The 18,358-nt window shown below is 49.6% G+C and overlaps 1 protein-coding gene across 16 annotated transcripts in view; it reads left to right on the top strand.

Annotated features, from left to right (window-relative positions):
* ENOX2 (ecto-NOX disulfide-thiol exchanger 2) overlaps window positions 1-18,358 on the top strand; it is a 135,296-nt gene that overhangs the window by 61,881 nt on the left and 55,057 nt on the right. For all 16 annotated transcript variants that reach the window (XR_012160888.1, XR_012160891.1, XR_012160896.1 and 13 more), the window contains 2 exons: window positions 8,157-8,312; window positions 12,706-12,912. Coding sequence is in view for 5 of the 16 variants with exons in the window: in XM_073360663.1 (XP_073216764.1) it covers window positions 8,157-8,312; window positions 12,706-12,912 (363 nt within the window). In the remaining 11 variants the exon portion in view is untranslated. The remainder of the gene's footprint in view (window positions 1-8,156; window positions 8,313-12,705; window positions 12,913-18,358) is intronic.

Below are 18,358 nucleotides of genomic sequence, written 5' to 3' on the forward strand. Positions count from 1 at the left end.
GACACAAGGCAGAGTAGAGAAAATAGTATCGGGTTAAATGATAGAGTAGGGCAGGGGTTAATGGAGGCATCTTAGTGAGCTGTAGCTCACGAAAGCTCATGCTCAAATAAATTGGCTAGTCTCTAAGGTGCCACTTGTACTCCTTTTCTTACAGCACACATGAACTTCGGTTCAAGGCTAAGCCCCTCTTCGGTCCATGACAGAAATTAGTCTGACTCAGGCAGGAAGCCTGCTAGGGGTTGGGTCAGAGCCTGAGTTCTGCTCTGACAGATAAATACTAGCACATGGAATGGACAAATGTACTTTGTACATGCATCCACTGCTGTCCAGGTGTGGCCTACACATGCAAAACATATGAGAAAAACCAAGGAGAGCATGGACTTTGACTGGATTTGGACCAAGTTCGGTTATGCCGTTGCACTCCACGCCATGACGGCAGCTGGTCTGCATTACTGGTTGGTACAGCATGGAAATACCTGCGTAAAATACAACGTTTGATTTGCACACAAGGCTACAATATCAAGTTTTATTATACATAATGAAAAAAGTGGCACAACTCTAATGAATGTCATCACACACAATAAAAACTTGCAAATTGTCATCTCAGTGATTCATAAACTGTGAATGGCAGCACATTGCTAGGCTGAATAAAATGCAGAACACGCCTTCGTACACTTCATGAAAGTGTTTCCAGAACTCGTGATTAAGGCTGTGATTTAGTCACGGAGGTAATGGAAGTCACGGAATCCGTGACTTCAGTCTGCCGTGGCTGGGAGCTGCAGGGTCCCCTGCCACCCGCTGGGGCAAGAAGCTGTGGGGGCGGCAGGGAAACCCCCCAGCTCCCTACTGCCGGGGGCAGTGGGGGACCACCCCTGCTCCTGGCGGACAGCAGCTGGGGACCCCCTGTTCCCTCCTGGTGATCAGGGAACCCCCGAACTCTGGGCTGTGGAAGATGGCCGGGAACCCCTGAGCTCCCGGCTGTTGCGGCCGCCAGGGGTGGCGGGCAGCTCCGAGCTGCTGCGGAGGAACCCAAGCTCCTGGCCCCCATGGGTGGCGGGAAACACCAAGCTCCTGGCCCCCATGGGCAGCAGGGAATGCTGGGAGCTGCAGGCAGCAGGGGCACCCCGCAGCCCCCAGCTGCTACAGCAGGGGTAGGCAAACTTTTTGGCCTGAGGGCCACATCAGGGTTGCGAAACTGTATGGAGGGCTGGGTAGGGAAGGCTGTGCCTCCCCAAACAGCCTGTCCCCCTCCCCCTCTCCGCCCCCTCCTACTTCCCGTCCCCTGACTGCCCCCCTTAGAACTCCCAACCCATCCAACCCTCCCTGTCCCCTGACCACCCCCTCCCAGGACCCCTGCCCCTAACCGCCCCCTGGGACTCCACTCCCTAGTCTGCCCCCCCACCCCCTTTCCCCTGACTGCCCTGACCCCTATCCACACCCCTGCCCCAACTGCCCCCCCCCCCCCGGAACTCTACCCTCTATCCAACCGCCCCCTGCTCCCTATCCCCTGACTGCTCCCCGGGCCTCCTGCCCCTTATCCATGCCGCTCAGAGCAGCAGGAGCTCGCAGCCCCGCTGGAGCCAACCCCATTGCTGCGCTGACCAGCAGGAGCGGCAGGCCAGAGCACTGGTGGCGCGGAGAGCTGAGGCTGCGGGGGTGGGGGGACAGCAGGGGAGGGGCTGGGGGCTAGCCTCCCCAGCTGGGAGCTCAGGGGCCAGGCAGGATGGTTCCGCAGGCTGGATGTGGCCCGCGGGCCGTAGTTTGCCCATCTCTGTGCTACAGGCAGCTCCTAGTCCCTGCAGCTGCTCTGCTTGAAGTAGTGTGGGGATCTGCAGATCCCCATTTTGTCAGAGATATTTTTAGTAAAAGTTAGGGACAGGTCACAGCTTCCATGAATTTTTCTTTTTTGCCTGTGACCTGTCCATGACTTTTACTAATAATATCTGTGACAAAATCTTAGCCTTACTCATGATGCACAATACCAGTATGTTTTCCAAAATCTCTCTCACACAACAACCTCAAATACCATTTCATTCCCCCTCATGTGTGGAACTGTGCATACCCCCTATAAGAATGCACAAAGCATCTGTGATTTCCATTGCACATCTGGATTCAGCACCAGTCCGAACGAGTGCCTCTCTCACTGTGTGTTCCGGTTCAGATATCCATCAGTGGCCTGAGTCTGCTCCTGGCAAAAAACTCCATCTTCTCCTCACAGGCATTGTGCAGAGCATAGCAAGCCACATTAACACAGAGTGTGAGGAAGCAGGGCCTGCTGCAGAGCCAGCCTCTGGGCAACCTAATGAGCACAGCTGGCCTGTAGTAGGCTGCCTGATTGGCCACACCACCTGATTGATTGGAAGAAGCAGAAGACCAGCTCTGAAGTTCAGTGGCTGCTCAAAGCATTTGCCAATGGCTATGATAGCTCTTGTGCCGGTTTGTTCCTAGCCTTGCCCCTGTCTTGCCTCACTCAGGGTAACTTGTTTCTGACCCTCAGCTCCGCCACTTGGCCTTTGACTCCATCTCTGACCCTGGGCTCCTATTCCTGGCTACAGTCTCCTGCTCTAATTGCTAACCCTGACTCCTGCTCCAACCACAAGGCATGACTACCCACATCCCTGACTCTGAAAGTTTGAGCAGTCCAAAAAACCCACCAATAATAAGGGAACTAGAGCTGATACAGCAGACATGGATCCTACAAAGGCCAATATCTCTGACACAGATAGTGGGAACCCTACAGACCTTGCAGACCCGAATTGCAATCCTGCAGGTGCAGAATGTGGTTACATCATTCCCTTGATGTAAGACAAATGTTGGCATTTTAGTTGCAGAGGACAAAACAGATCAGAAAGTCACCTAGGCTGGCTGTTGTCACAGTTGAACGAGTCAGAGGACAAGCTGTTTCTTCCCAGGGAATCTGTAAGTGGATCTCTGGTTGTATCTTACTTTATGAGGTGGCATGTCCTTCTGCTCCTTATGACATATGGGCTCACTCTATGAGACCACAAGCAGCTTCAGTAGCATCACTTCAAGAGATACCCCTGCTTGACTGACATTTGCAGGGCTGCTATGTGGAGCTCCATCCACTCATTCTTGAGACATTACGCCTTGGTCCAAGCCTGTTCCACTGACCCATCTTTTGGAACAGTGGTTCTACAAGCAGCCATACCACTTACATCCTTGCACCTTCCTCCTCTCTGGATACTGCCTGTCAGTCATCCAGAGTACAATACACAGAGGGACCAACACTGGAAGAAGAAAGGGAAGTTATTTACCCTTTGTAACTGGAGTTCTTCAGGGTCCCCCTCTGTATTCCACTACCCACTCAACTTCCTCTCTGCTTCAGATTGTGTCTGTTCGCGGTACAGAAAGAACTGGAGAGGTGGTTGCTCTGCACCACCCCGTCCCTAATGCCCTTGGTGCAGAGTATGAGGAGTGCGAGTATGCAGGCATGAACCTATGGACACTACTTGCAAGAATTCTCTGGTCTCAGGTGCATGGAGTGCATTTGTACCAACAATGGAATGCGACAGGGACCACGTACCTGAAAGAACTCCAGTAACAGAGGGTAAATAACTTCCTTTTCCTAAATGTTGATATTAACTATTTCATTACCAGTCATTTTATCAGAAACATCCAGCTAATGTGTTACTCATTACAGTTGGATGCCATGCAGTGTCGGGGAGAAGTAGGGTGTCTGGTTCCTCTTAAGGGTTTGTGAGCTGGATCTGGGAGTTGAAATCTTTAAAAGCATCAGGTCACCTCTGCCCCTACCAACAAGAGGCTGGGATAGTTGAATTTAAGCAAAGCCAAATTACGCAGGCAAAACTGAGCCATGTATCGAGATGCTGCAGAAATGCAGCCCTGGGAGAAACATGGCAGGATAAAGCAGAAGAAAGTAAAACTCATCTACCAGAGCCAGCTATCAGCTGTGCCAGGAACAGCTACAGGTGGCCAGCATCCAGGCCACCATCCCAGTGGAGGGACTGGCTTTTGTGGGCTGCCAGACAATCTTCTGCAAAGAAAACTGGTTCTCTAACCTTGGAGCAGCACATGAAATGCTACCACCTTGTGGCCAGAGGAGAACACATGCAGTGCATCATTCAGAAGAGCAGAATTAGCTAAAATTTAGGCAGGTTGAAATGAAGGAAACAAACTGAACACACAAATATCCTCTAACTTGCTAAATTCGTTTTATCCATCTACATCCAAGACCTCATGGACCCCACAACAAGCTGGACCCAAATTCTACAGCCTAATTCCAGGACTTTGCAGTCTTAGAATCATAGAATATCAGGGTTGGAAGGGACCTCAGTAGGTCATCTAGTCCAACCCCCTGCTCAAAAGCAGGACCCATCCCCAATTAAATCATCCCAGCCAGGGCTTTGTCAAGCCTGACCTTAAAAACTTCTAAGGAAGGAGATTCCACCACCTCCCTAGGCAACGCATTCCAGTGTTTCACCACCCTTCTAGTGAAAAAGTTTCTCCTAATATCCAACCTAAACCTCCCCCACTGCAACTTGAGACCATTTCTCCTTGTCCTGTCCTCTTCCACCACTGAGAATAGTCTAGAACCATCCTCTCTGGAACCACCTCTCAGGTAGTTGAAAGCAGCTATCAAATCCCCCCTCATTCTTCTCTTCTGCAGACTAAACAATCCCAGTTCCCTCAGCCTCTCCTCATAAGTCATGTGTTCCAAACCCCTAATCATTTTTGTTGCCCTTCGCTGGACTCTTTCCAATTTATCCACATCCTTCTTGAAGTGTGGGGCCCAAAACTGGACACAGTACTCCAGATGAGGCCTCACCAATGTCCAATAGAGGGGGACGATCACGTCCCTCGATCTCCTCGCTATGCCCCTACTTATACATCCCAAAATGCCATTGGCCTTCTTGGCAACAAGGGCACACTGCTGACTTATATCCAGCTTCTCGTCCACTGTCACCCCTAGGTCCTTTTCCACAGAACTCCTGCCTAGCCATTCGGTCCCTAGTCTGTAGCCGTGCATTGGGTTCTTCCGTCCTAAGTGCAGGACCCTGCACTTATCCTTATTGAACCTCCATCAGATTTCTTTTGGCCCAATCCTCCAATTTGTCTAGGTCCTTCTGTATCCTATCCCTGCCCTCCAGTGTATCTACCACTCCTCCCAGTTTAGTATCATCCGCAAATTTGCTGAGAGTGCAATCCACACCATCCTCCAGATCATTTATGAAGATATTGAACAAAACCGGCCCCAGGGCCGACCCCTGGGGCACTCCACTTGACACCGGCTGCCAACTAGACATGGAGCCATTGATCACTACCTGTTGAGCCCGACAATCTAGCCAACTTTCTACCCACCTTATAGTGCATTCATCCAGCCCATACTTCTTTAACTTGCTGACAAGAATACTGTTGGAGACCGTGTCAAAAGCTTTGCTAAAGTCAAGATACAATACATCCACTGCTTTCCCTTCATCCACAGAACCAGTAATCTCATCATAGAAGGCCATTAGATTAGTCAGGCATGACCTTCCCTTGGTGAATCCATGCTGACTGTTCCTGATCACTTTCCTCTCATGTAAGTGCTTCAGGATTGATTCCTTGAGGACCTGCTCCATGATTTTTCTGGGGACTGAAGTGAGGCTGACTGGCCTGTAGTTCCCAGGATCCTCCTTCTTCCCTTTTTTAAAGATTGGCACTACATTAGCCTTTTTCCAGTCATCCGGGACTTCCCCCGTTCGCCACGAGTTTTCAAAGACAATGGCCAATGGCTCTGCAATCACAGCCGCCAATTCCTTTAGCACTCTCGGATGCAACTCGTCCGGCCCCATGGACTTGTGCACGTCCAGCTTTTCTAAATAGTCCCTAACCACCTCTTTCTCCACAGAGGGCTGGCCATCTATTCCCCATGTTGTGATGCCCAGCGCAGCAGTCTGGGAGCTGACCTTGTTCGTGAAGACAGAGGCAAAAAAAGCATTGAGTACATTAGCTTTTTCCACATCCTCTGTCACTAGGTTGCCTCCCTCATTCATTAAGGGGCCCACACTTTCCTTGGCTTTCTTCTTGTTGCCAACATACCTGAAGAACCCCTTCTTGTTACTCTTAACATCTCTTGCTAGCTGCAGCTCCAGGTGCGATTTGGCCCTCCTAATTTCATTCCTACATGCCTGAGCAATATTTTTATACTCTTCCCTGGTCATATGTCCAAATTTCCACTTCTTGTAAGCTTCTTTTTTATGCTTAAGATCCGCTAGGATTTCACCGTTAAGCCAAGCTGGTCGCCTGCCATATTTACTGTTCTTTCAACACATCGGGATGGTTTGTCCCTGTAACCTCAACAGGGATTCCTTGAAATACAGCCAGCTCTCCTGGACTCCTTTCCCCTTCATGTTAGTCCCCAGGGGATCCTACCCATCCGTTCCCTGAGGGAGTTGAAGTCTGGTTTCCTGAAGTCCAGGGTCCATATCCTGCTGCTTACCTTTCTTCCCTGTGTCAGGATCCTGAACTCAACCAACTCATGGTCACTGCCTCCCAGATTCCCATCCACTTTTGCTTCCCTTACTAATTTTTCCCGGTTTGTGAGCAGCAGGTCAAGAAAAGCTCCCCCCCTAGTTGGCTCGTCTAGCACTTGCACCAGGAAATTGTCCCCTATGCTTTCCAAAAACTTCCTGGATTATCTATGCACCGCTGTATTGCTCTCCCAGCAGATATCAGGAAAATTAAAGTCACCCATGAGAACCAGGGCATGCGATCTAGTAGCTTCCGCGAGCTGCCGGAAGAAAGCCTCATCCACCTCATCTTCTAGTGGTTACTGTTTAAAAAAAAAAAAAAAAAAAAGTGAGGTTGTAATGAATTAAATGTGAACATGAATAATGCACTCAGGCCCCCATGTTGTTTATTTTGACATTGCATCCGGTTTGTTTTACGTTGTCCTCACACACCAAGGAGTTTTGTATTGAGAATGCAATACTTATCAAGGGAGAGAGTTGGGGCTTTGATACCTGGGGAGACATGGGCACAGTTTGAAGTTGAGAGACAAGAAGCGTGGCTGGAGATTTTGCTTCCAAAATCATCAGCAGTGCAGTAATTAACAACAAAGATATTTAAGTTATCATGTTGAGGTTTCCGATTTAAAGTCCTGTTGAGTTGAATGGTGCAGTTCTCCCTCTCGGAGCTGCAGTTCCAGGCTGGCAGCAGACTCAGGAAAAGCACAGTGCACTGGTTACACTTTGATCACATTTTCAGTTTTCTTTGCAATCTTTATTTTAAAATGATATTCTTCCTGTAAAATGTCCACACCATTCTGTCAGTGAATCTCTGTCCTGGCTCGCAGCTCTCCTGCTGTTCCATCCTGGGCTCCCTCCACACAGCTGTGTCAATGCACCTGTAGCCCTGCCTCTCTCCAGCAGAGACTGCCTAAATGGGCACGTAGGCTCTAGCTCATTTTCATCTGGGATGGAAAAGATTTGAGGCAGGCTAAGACATGAGTGCAGTCTAATGTGGTGCCGCCAAGAGGGCCCTCTGTTATCACTGCACAGATTGGGGGTGGAGGAGAATCATTAGTGAATTTATCTTTGGTGCAGTATATGGATCCATCGCATTGAGTATCCATGTCAATTTCCTTTGTGCTGTATTCCTGTTAGCAAACAATGAAGCACTGGGCAGTAACAATCACATGTTTCTGAGCTGGAAATAGTAATAGCTTCCCTACACAGCTTCTGTTCTTGCTTCTGGGGGAAGGTAGTGGTTCATATTACACCTGCAGAATGTGTGTTTGGGGTGTGTAGGATAGAAACATTTTCCTAGGTGTGCATGAGAAAGCAAAACATTTCCAATTTTCTGATAGAAAACGGCTTTGTTAACATTTCCCATAGCTCTAGTTGTGAGTCTCCTCCTCTTTAGTTAAACTAATACCCCAAATTGCTTGTGTGCTGTACCACATCTGTTCACATAGTCTTCTCTCTTGTCCTTCCCTTCTTCCCTATGTTTGTCTGTTTACTCACTTGTCATGTATAGTCTCAACCCTAGAGTGTGAGTGCTCTGCCCCAGGGCCTGCCTTCGCGTCATTTGTTTGTGTGCTTCCTAACAGAATGAGGCCCTGATTGTGGTGCCTAGGCACAATTGCAGTAGAAATAATAAATAGTAACTCTCTTCCTTCTTCTCCCCCATTTCAGACTTTGATCCTGCACTTGGAATGATGACGGGAATTCCACCTATCAACCCCATGATGCCCGGCTTGGGGATAGTTCCTCCACCTATTCCTCCAGATATGCCAGCAGTGAAGGAGATTATTCACTGCAAAAGCTGCACCCTTTTCCCACCCAACCCAAGTAAGACTCTGCTAATGTTCTGGCCCATCACCTCTGTAAGATGGAACATAAGAAAGAATGTCTCTCATTCCTCTTGCTAAATAAGAAGTCAGAAACCACAAGAAAGTGTGATTCATTTAGAAGAATGAGGGAGCCTGTTCCCTGTACCACCCACCAGCACAGCTCGCTGAGGATGTACATTTTAAAGGGTCCACTGATAATAAAGCAAGTTATAAGGCAATAGCACCGATTGGTCCTAACACCTTGTCACTGGTTGTTTATCATTTCACAAGCTCTTTACAATCTGAAGGAATTAGATCTTTTTCAGTAATAAGCCTGGTGATTGGTAGCAGTCAGCGTGTACCCCTGCCCTTTGAATGTTCTGGGTCTAAACTCTATGGTGTGGTTTTCTGCACACATAATTGGGCCACAAAGATGGGAAGATTCTGGAGTAATGGTACAGAAAGGCCGCTTTTATCTTAGACACTTGCTGGTGGGAGGCTGATGAGAGAGTGCTGGTTGATGATCCATGTTTCAGTTCTGTAGCGAGCTCTGCAGGGGCGGGCTGGGAGCATGAATGGAGCCAAGCTTGCTGTAGCACATGTAAGATAATGCATATAACAGTCTGTACAAATCAATAAGAATCACAGACAGGAACCAACATAAAGCCCAAGACAAGAAGACTAATACACAGAGAAGCAGATGACCAGGAGTCTGAAAACCCTTTCTCCACTCCCAAGTCCATCAGGGGGCTGGAGGGGAGCCCAGCTTCACCATTCCTCTGGGTACCAGCTCAGGGCCCTTGAGCTGGATAAGCAGGATCAGGGTTCATCAACTGTGATAGTGCCCTGAGCTTCTTCCTACCTTCTCCTGGGTCTCTGCAGGCTCTCCAGCCTGTCGGGCAGTTCATCCTCTCCTGGGCTATTGTCTATGTGCAGCTCTTTACTAGCTTGTTGGCAGGAGTGCCTTCGCCTTCGTACAGCCTGCTCACTCCTCTGGTAGCTGCCCTGCCCCTCTGCTTCCCAGCCCGTTTATCCTCCCTCCTGCTGTCAGGCTTCCAATCAGCAGTGGCAGGCAGTGCCTGTATTAACCCTTTGGTCACTGGGCCAGCGTGGGATACATACACCCCATGACGGTTCCTGAAAGCAGGTGTGAGGTGCTGCTCCTCAGTGCATGGAGGGCAGAGCTCAGGACAGAATCAATCAGGCAGGGACATTAGCTGTGAGTTACAGAATAGCCAGCAGGGGAGATGTGCAAGTTTCCTGGCTTGCTTTGATTTTCTTCAGGACACCAGCCTCTCCTCAGCACATGTAGACAGCGCTGGCTCTTGGGAGGAGTGCTGGGCCCTGTATGGATAGTGCCTAGCGTGCTCTAGGGGGATGCTGTTCTTCCAGTTGGAGGTGCATGTGAATACTGTGGCAGAGCTAGTGCCCCCGGTGCTGGGAGGTCTTAGTCTCTATTCCCCTGGCTCTCCGTCTTGATCAGGTTCATGAGGAGCATGGATTGTGGCTCCAGTAGAGGGCTGTCAGGATGAGGCATGGGCTCAGATCCCTCCCTCCAGTGTTCTCTCCCCTTCTCTTCCTCTGCAAGGGCTGTGTCCCAGTTGCCTCTGAGGTCCTGGCTGGTTTGGCTAACTGCTTAGAGCTGGGGCCTGGCGAGTGTGCACTTATGTAGATGTTTCTGTGTGAGGAAAAATAGACAATACAGCCTGTCACACATTCAGCCTCCACAGATACGGGAGTTCAGCTACATGGATATTAGAGGGCTGAATATCTGCATCACCCTGTTCCCAGTGCAAGGCATTTGGCATCTGAATCATAGTCAGGATGGGAAAGAGAGTCTGCCTTTCTGCTGTGGAGCTGAAGATCTGGACATATGGGGAGCTGCATGTCTGATAGGCACCGGGGAAGCATCAGGAGAAGAATTAGATGGTTTACAGTCACAGAAACAGCCAGTCAGGCCTCCTCCTGGCTAGAGAGTGGGCTCATGAGTGTCCGCACCCGGCCTACAGCTCTGCTCTCTCATGGGAGGGAACCTTTCCCCACTTCTGCCCTTGAGCTCCTTTTTACGATGACTGCCAAGACAACTGTCTTCTTCACTGCTTCAGGGGACCTCTTCCATGCCTCCTTCAGAACCTCTGCCCACAATCCCTGTAAATGGCCTATGTGTGCCCCAGAGGAGGAGGCATCACTCCTCAGTCATCTGAGTTAGTATCGTTACCTTTGGCTGAGGAACATTTGCCTTCTTATTCTAGACTCACCTGGCCTAGAAACACCACCAGAAGCAGAAACTTACATGCTGAGAGCAGCTGTCACTGTCAGCCTCTGAGCGTCAGCTAGCAGCTTTTCATAATCCTGGGTTAGGCATGGAAATCAAATTAATTTATGCTACTAGCTCTCCGGAGGTGCAGTCAGGCCCTCGCTGTTTGGGGTTATATATCCCCCAAAGACCCATATTTTTCCAGTCATCAGTGTGGTGTCTGAAAGGTGCTCCTGCTCCTACTCAGCTGGCTCCCTCAAGGCATAGTTCATCAGGACTCCTTGTTTTTTTAAAAGATAGATTTTAGTTCAAACGGGAATTCATTCAGTGGCCTGTGCTGTGCAGGAGATTAGATTACATTATCACAGGGGTCTTTTCTGGCTTTACAATCTATGAATCATGATCACTTTACAAAAGTCCAAGTAAACAGAAATGCCAGAGCTTCAGGACAAATCCCCTGCCAGCAGCTGTTTTTGAGTTTTCTGAATGTGAAAAAGGTGATTCTGAGAAGCTAACAGATTGTTTTCTTCCCCTGAAATCTGTTTGAAATGAGGGACATGATAAAAGTATAAAATGGTCTATAGAAGGAACTTGTGCTCTCCCTGCCTCATAGCATAAGAACAAGGGGAACTTCAATTACATTAAAAAGTGGCAAATTAAAAACTGTTAAGAAGAAATATTTTTTCCGCATAATACATAATTAGACTGTGGAACTCATTGTGACAGGTTGTTGGTGAGGCCAAGAATTTAGCAAGATTCAAAGAGGAATTGGACATTTTTATGGATAACACAACTAGCCAGAGCTATCATAGTTAATGCTAAAAAAAGAATTGGAAGGGAGATAAAATCTCACATTTAAAACAATCCGCGGGACAGATTATCCCACATCAGCCTACTGTGAGGTTCTTGCACCTTCCTCTAAAGCAGCTGGTGCTGCCACTGTCAGAGACTGGATACTGGACTAGATGGACCTTGGGGCTGATCCTATCCGGCAGTTCCTATGAAATAAAAGTGGGGCACTGAAAAGAAACATTGGCTGCAGGAATGATGCTTATGGAAGGGAAGGATCAGAAAGGCATGCACATGTCATAAGACCACAGCAAGCTGTAAAGTCCTGTGTATGCTCCATTGGGCAGTTTACGAAGGATGTCATGGCACTCTCAGGTATTGAGGACAGGGTAGTGGCTATATGAAATTATTGGAGTAGGATGTTCCCCATATAATGTGCTGCATGGAAGAAGGCACTGAGATATTGGTGGGAGATGAAGCCAGCATGGCTGGGGATCTCTGGAGCACAACCGTGTTCTTGATGTGCCTGTTCCTGTAGATGTTCCCCTGCTATGTGTGCGAGTACTGAGCCAGCACAGCCAGCTCTGTCCCACAAAGTACCTCCCGGACCAGGGGAATCCCCAGCTGCCCAGGTCAGAAGGAGCAGGGTGAGATGCTGGTGTCTTCTGTTGCCTGCCAGTTTGTTTTTTGTAGTTTGGCTGGATTTCTCCTGTGACCAGAGAGTGCAATGGATATTGATTCTGTTGTGGAAAATGGATTTGATGTCTCCATGATTTCTGGTTTTGTATCCATTTCAAGATGTTCTTGTTGTCTTCTCGCTTGAGCAGGATTCTTTGTATTCACATGGAGGGGATAGTTTTAATATGTCGTCTTTTCTGGTTTGTTGTTCTAGTGTCAAGATTTTGAAATGATAAATTAAAGAAAAGCAAAATAAAAAGCATGTAATGAATATTTTATTTCTTTACTAACATTGCAGTAGGGACTACTGTGCACCTGCCCTACTGCCCAGGGCTGGGGCACAGCCTTTGGCGGTGTTCATTGCAGTTGGTTTTGTGTTATCAGTACCCTTGAAGTGCAGCGCTCTCCAGGAGTGACATGCCTCACATTGACTAGGGGAGTGCTTATTAACACTGGGGAATCCATTCATGGCTCTAAAAGTCCAGGATATACCACCTAGTGAACAAGTTCTCTTTGGTAGGCCCCAGTGAATACCATAGATGCCAGTACTCAGTAAAGTGAGATATACTGGGACTAAGCACATGTTCAAAGAAAGTGATGGTTGGCTCTGAGGACTGATAAGTGGATATGTGGAGCACTTGGAGAGGGACCTTCTAACTTCCAGTATTTTACCTCTTGCCATGTGCAGATCTTCCTCCTCCTGCAACGAGAGAGAGGCCCCCAGGGTGCAAGACGGTATTTGTAGGAGGACTGCCAGAAAACGGGACCGAGCAGATCATTGTGGAGGTTTTTGAGCAGTGTGGAGAGATCATAGCTATTCGGAAGAGTAAAAAGAACTTCTGCCACATCCGCTTTGCTGAGGAATTCATGGTGGACAAGGCACTCTATCTCTCTGGTAGGCACTCCTTTGCTTTGAATGATGGTTTTGGAAATTGGGACAGAGAAATAGCTGTTTCTGTGTAGTTATATGTGACATGATCTGTTTGTTATTGCTATCTGAAGAGGCGTTTCCTCTTGTTCCCCGTGGTTACTTCTCTCACTGCTGTGGGGTTTGACATCCTCATGCTGGTTTAAATATCTGAAAATGCCTCCTGGAGTCTTGTTCCCCAGAAAACTCTGCAGAGTATCAGGATGAAGTGAGCTATAGGCAGAAAAATTCCTCCCGCAGTCCTGTGCATTATTGTCCCACTGGGTCTGTTCCAGCAGACTCCCCAAAAGATAAATAAGGGCCATCTAGAATAATAGAATATTAGGGTTGGAAGAGACCTCAGGAGGTCATCTGGTCCAATCCCCTGCTCAAAGCAGGACCAACACCAATTAAATTTGAACATTTAAACAGTAACACTTCAACATTTCAGGTATTGGAGCCATTAGATGGGGCCCTTGGGTTTCATCAACGTCTTTCCAATAACACGTAGAGCTCCAACAGCACAGAGCATTTATCCTATGACACTCTGATCCTCTGGAGCAGTGATTCTCAACCTATGGCCCAATCAGCTTATAACTGCGGCCCATGTGACATCCTTAGGGCCATACAGGGAGTATATATATTGTGTGGCTGTGACCCACGTAACACACAGAGAGCTGCATATGTGGCCCACAGTGGTAAATAGGTGGAGAACCACTGGTTTGGAGTCATCTCCCCTGCCCCCTTTGTTGTTTTTTGTGATCCACACATCTCTTTTAGTCATGAAGGTAGCTTTCCTGATGTCAAGAGTCACTGGAGAGTTCCCCTTTACCTGCTTGACTCCATCTGAAGAGGTTTCTCTCCTTACCATTCCCAGGCTTTATCATTAGGAATTACCCAGTGCCCCTTTGAATGTATTGCGTCTGCAGACCTGCATCACTGGGATGTACACAATCTGATGCACCAGACTCAGAGCCATCTCCAAAGCAGCAGCTCCTAGCAGTGATGAGTGCGTGCACTGAACTGATCATGTATGGCCATAAAAGGGGGCACCAGCCAGAAAATATCTCAGCTACGTTCCAGTGATTGTAGGCCGCACGAGCTGAGCTCCATCAGACCGTTATTCGTTTTCTGCCTTTCCCTTGTTTTATTGGGTAATGTTTAAACTGTGGTTGCTTGGTTGTTTCTCAGCTCACTGCATGAGAGTGGGTGCACATGGTTATAGGGCAAGTAGATGTGTAGAAAGCTTTCCCCTCAAGGATAAGTGGTGGTGCTGGGGGCTTTGTGCAGGGCCCTGAGGCCTCAACGCTTCTAGGGCACCAGCCTCTTTTCATCTGAGACCAACACCAAGTTGTTGTTTTTCAACTAATGCTGGCTCTGCAAGGCTTAAAATTCCCCACACAGACTGTCGTGCAGGAGGCTTGAAATGCCTTGGAGCATGTCTCCAGCGAGAGCTCTGCTTCACACAGGACGTGGGAGTCGCATCCAGTGCTCCCAAACTGTGCCAGTTCGGCAGATTGTTTGCTGTATGTTCCTTGTGTGAGGCACAGCTGCACATGAAACACTTCTGAGCTCTCCAGCCTGACCTTCCTTTTGCCATATTCCAGAAAAAATAAGGTGGCTCCTTGTCCCCAGTCAAAATTCCTTCCTAAAATAGTTTTGGATTTTCCTTTGAATCAGTTGATTAATTGTCTAAATGGATTAGACTTGTGATGCCATTGGTCAGGGTACTGTGTCTGGCAGGCTTCTTGCCATTCCATAAAAGCCAAAGCAACCCTGGTAACTTAAGGAACAGCTCACTTCAAGCTCCTGCTACAGCAGCTGCTTGGAGCTCTATTCATTCTCTCAGACTTGGCACTGACTGTAAGCCTTGTCCTAGGAGAGCCGTGTTTGTCTCTGTTTCATTGAGATTTGCTCCTCAGCCCTTTTCCTCCTCACTGTTTTCCCACCAGTGGAGATGGATGGAGGTGATCCTTGTAGGAGACAGAAAGGTTCCATACCAGTGTCAGGGGTTGTGCTCCACCTTTTCCAATCTTCTCTGTCTTCTCCACAGTTCATTGGTGGTGTTTGTAACATCTCCCAATCGGAGAGAATGGTGCTAAGGATGTGTATGAATAGAGCTCTACGCAGCAGCTATAGCAGGGTCTTGATGTACAGATCTGCTCGGGCCTACTTCTAAAGCCCAGCCCGGACCTGAATTTGACCTGAGCCCAGGCTGCTCCTTGCATCAGGCTCAACTTGTTGGGGCTGAGCTGCAGCCACCAGTAACACTTTCCACTCAAGCAGAAATGGATGCACTAGCTGGGGCAAAGAACGGGGTGGGCAGAAATCTTTTTTCCTTTTGAATTCCTTGACTAAAGCCCAAGCAACAAGAGTCTGCAGAGAGTGCGTGGGAATCATTAAGGGTGAATACAGAGGTACTGCTGCGCTGAGCACTCTGTGCATGGAGCGTGCCAGCTGCTGCTCAGATCAGCACACGTGAAACACCAACCTTACCCAAATGATCCAGCTGGGCTGCCATAAGCTTGAGATGTATTATCCCGTATCCCTGTGAGGAGTATGCGGGGAGATTCGTGAGTTAGGCCACCTCCTGGCCTCTGTACAGTAGATTGCTCACTGCGGCATCCTGTATGGACAGCGAGTAGGCAAGGTAGTGTTCTTCAAGTGATTGCTATGTGCATTCCAATAGGTGTGTGTGCGCCGTGTGCATAATTGTCGGAAGGTTTTTCCCCTAGCGGTACTTGTCGGGTTGGCTGTGGAGACCCCTGGAGTGGTGCCTTTATGGTATTGTATATAGGTCCCTGCTGACCCACCGCCTGCTCAGTTCCTTCTTACCGCCCGTGATGGTCATTGGAGCAGCTCAGTCTCTTGCATTCGCAAGTGCCTGTCTAGTGGTTCCCTTTTCTTAGTTGTATATAGTTGTTAGTTCGTGATATATTAGTTTGTAGATTAGTTGGACTTACTTCGTGGGGCTTCCCCCTCCGTTCTAATTTCCCCAGGCACCGGGCCATGCCTCGGTTGCAGGGGTTTAAGGCGTGCAAGAGGCGTGTGAAACCTATGCCCACAGGTGATCTGCACGCTGCCTTTCTCAAGTGTTTAGGAGAGAGGGCCATCAGACAGATAAGTGCCCAAGTTGCAGGAACTTCAGACCCAGGACTAAGAGAGAGCGGGACTATCATTTGAAGCTCCACATGATGGAGTCAGCCCTCTGCCCGCAGCTGGCATCGGAAGTGCCATCGGCATCATTGGTGCGCAGCACCCTGGCCTCGGTGCGGGATGTCCCAGCACTGAAGAAGGACTCCTCCAAGGAGCACCGGCGCCACTCCCCAACCCATAAGGCCAGTGCCACCAGGTGGCACCATTTGCAGTCTCTGGTGCCGCATAAGAAAAAGAAGGCGGACAGGGATTGTTTCCCCGTCAAGAAGCCATGAGGGGACTCCAGCAGGGACCATCCCCCACCGGACACCCACGGTCTGGGCCTCAAGACCCTGGCACTGTTGGCTCCGGCCTCAACGGGAGGCCCGTCGAGTCCGGTGCTGATGGACTCCCTGAGAGTTTCGCTTGATCTCTCTGGCCACCATCATTTCTTCCCTGGATCCGCGGGACTGGTACGCCCTCAATTTGAAAGATGCATACTTCCATATATCCATTATCCCATCCCACAGACGATTCCTGAGATTCGTGGTCAGTGGCCAGCACTGTCGGTTCAGGGTGCTCCTGTTCGGGCTCTCGGCGGCCCCCCGGGTATTCACCAAGTGTATGGCGGTCGTGGCAGCCTTCCTTTGCAGACTTCAGGAGCAAGTATTCCCGTACCTAGACGCCTGGCTCATCAAGGCCGAGTCCCAAGCACGGGCCGCACAGCATGTGTCCCTGGCCCGGGCCACATTCCACAGGCTGGGCCTCATACTGAACGTTTCCAAATCCACACTGGCCCCAGCGCAGAGAATAGAATTCATAGGGGCTCTCTTGGAGTCCACACAGGCAAGGGCGTTCCTGCCGGAGTTACACTTCCAAGCACTCATGAACATTATTGAAAACCTTCGCAGATTTCCCACAACCACGGCCAGAAATGGCATGAAACTGTTGGGGCATTTGGCAGCCTGCACATATGTGGTCCAGCGCGCCAGGTTACACCTTCAGCCCCTCCAAGTGTGGTTGGCATGGGTGGACAGGCCGGGCAGGGACCGGCTGGACGTGATAGTTACCCTCCCCCCTTGCATCCTTGAGTCCCTCCACTAGTGGCCGCAACCACAAGTTTGTGCGGGAGTACCCTCTGCTAAACCCCATCCTACACTATCCCTAGTCACGGACGCCTCAGCGCTCGAATGGGGAGTGTACCTGGGCAATATCAGAACCCAAGGCCTGTGGTCCCACACAGAACTATCGTTGCATATTAATGTAAGGAAGCTGAGGACAGTTCGTCTGGCATGCCAAGCGTTTGAGGCCTGCCTGCAGGGCACATGTGTTTCAGTGCTGACAAACAAACAGGGTAGTGCTCGCTCCTCTCCTCTGTGCCAGGAAGCCCTCAAGCTGTGGGATTTTTGCATCGCCCACTCGATGCACCTAGAGGTGTCGCACTTTCCAGGAGTGCAAAACGAGCTAGCTGAGCGCCTCAGCTGCTCGTTTCACGGTCGTGAATGGTCTCTCAGGCCGGGCATCGCACCCTCGATTTTCCAGAGATGGGGCTTTTCCCCACGTAGATCAGTTTGCGACGCAGAACAACAGGAAGTGCCAGCATTTCTGCTCATTTCTGAAGCACAGCCCAGGCTCCATCGCGGACGCCTTTCACCTTTCATGGGCGAGTCACCTGCTGTATGCTTTCCCACCCTTCCCTCTCATACACAAAGTCCTCCTCAAGACTCACCGGGACGGTGCTTCCTTGATCCTCATAGCACCAGCGTGGCCCCGCCAGCACTGGTTCACCATGCTGTTGAACCTCTTAGTGGACAGACCAGTGGCGCTTCCTGTGCCCCTGACCCTAATCACACAAGATCACGGCTGTCTGCAACACCCCAATCTGGAGTCCCTCCACCTCATGGCTTGGAAACTCCATGGCTGAACCCTCTTGAGCTTCAGTGTTCGGACCCAGTGCGGGAGTCCTGCTGGGAAGGAGGAAACCCTCCACTCGTGCCACGTACCTGGCAAATTGGAAGCCTTTTTCCATTTGGTCTCTGCAAAAAGGAACCGAACCGCAGCTACCTCCAATTCCCCTTATTTTGGACTACCTGTTATACCTTAAGCAGTAGGGGGTTAGCAATATCATCTCTAAGGGTACACCTTGCTGCTATTTCGGCCTTTCACCCAGGGGCAGCGGGTGGGTCAGTGTTCGGTAATCTCATGGTGGGCAGGTTTCTCAGGGGCTTAGACAGACTTTATACCCAGGTACAATGGCCCGTTGCCCACGGGGACCTCAACCTGGTCGTGTCCGCACTCA

This window comes from Lepidochelys kempii, chromosome 9 (assembly GCF_965140265.1).
Source record: "Lepidochelys kempii isolate rLepKem1 chromosome 9, rLepKem1.hap2, whole genome shotgun sequence".
Lineage (NCBI taxonomy): Eukaryota > Metazoa > Chordata > Testudines > Cheloniidae > Lepidochelys > Lepidochelys kempii.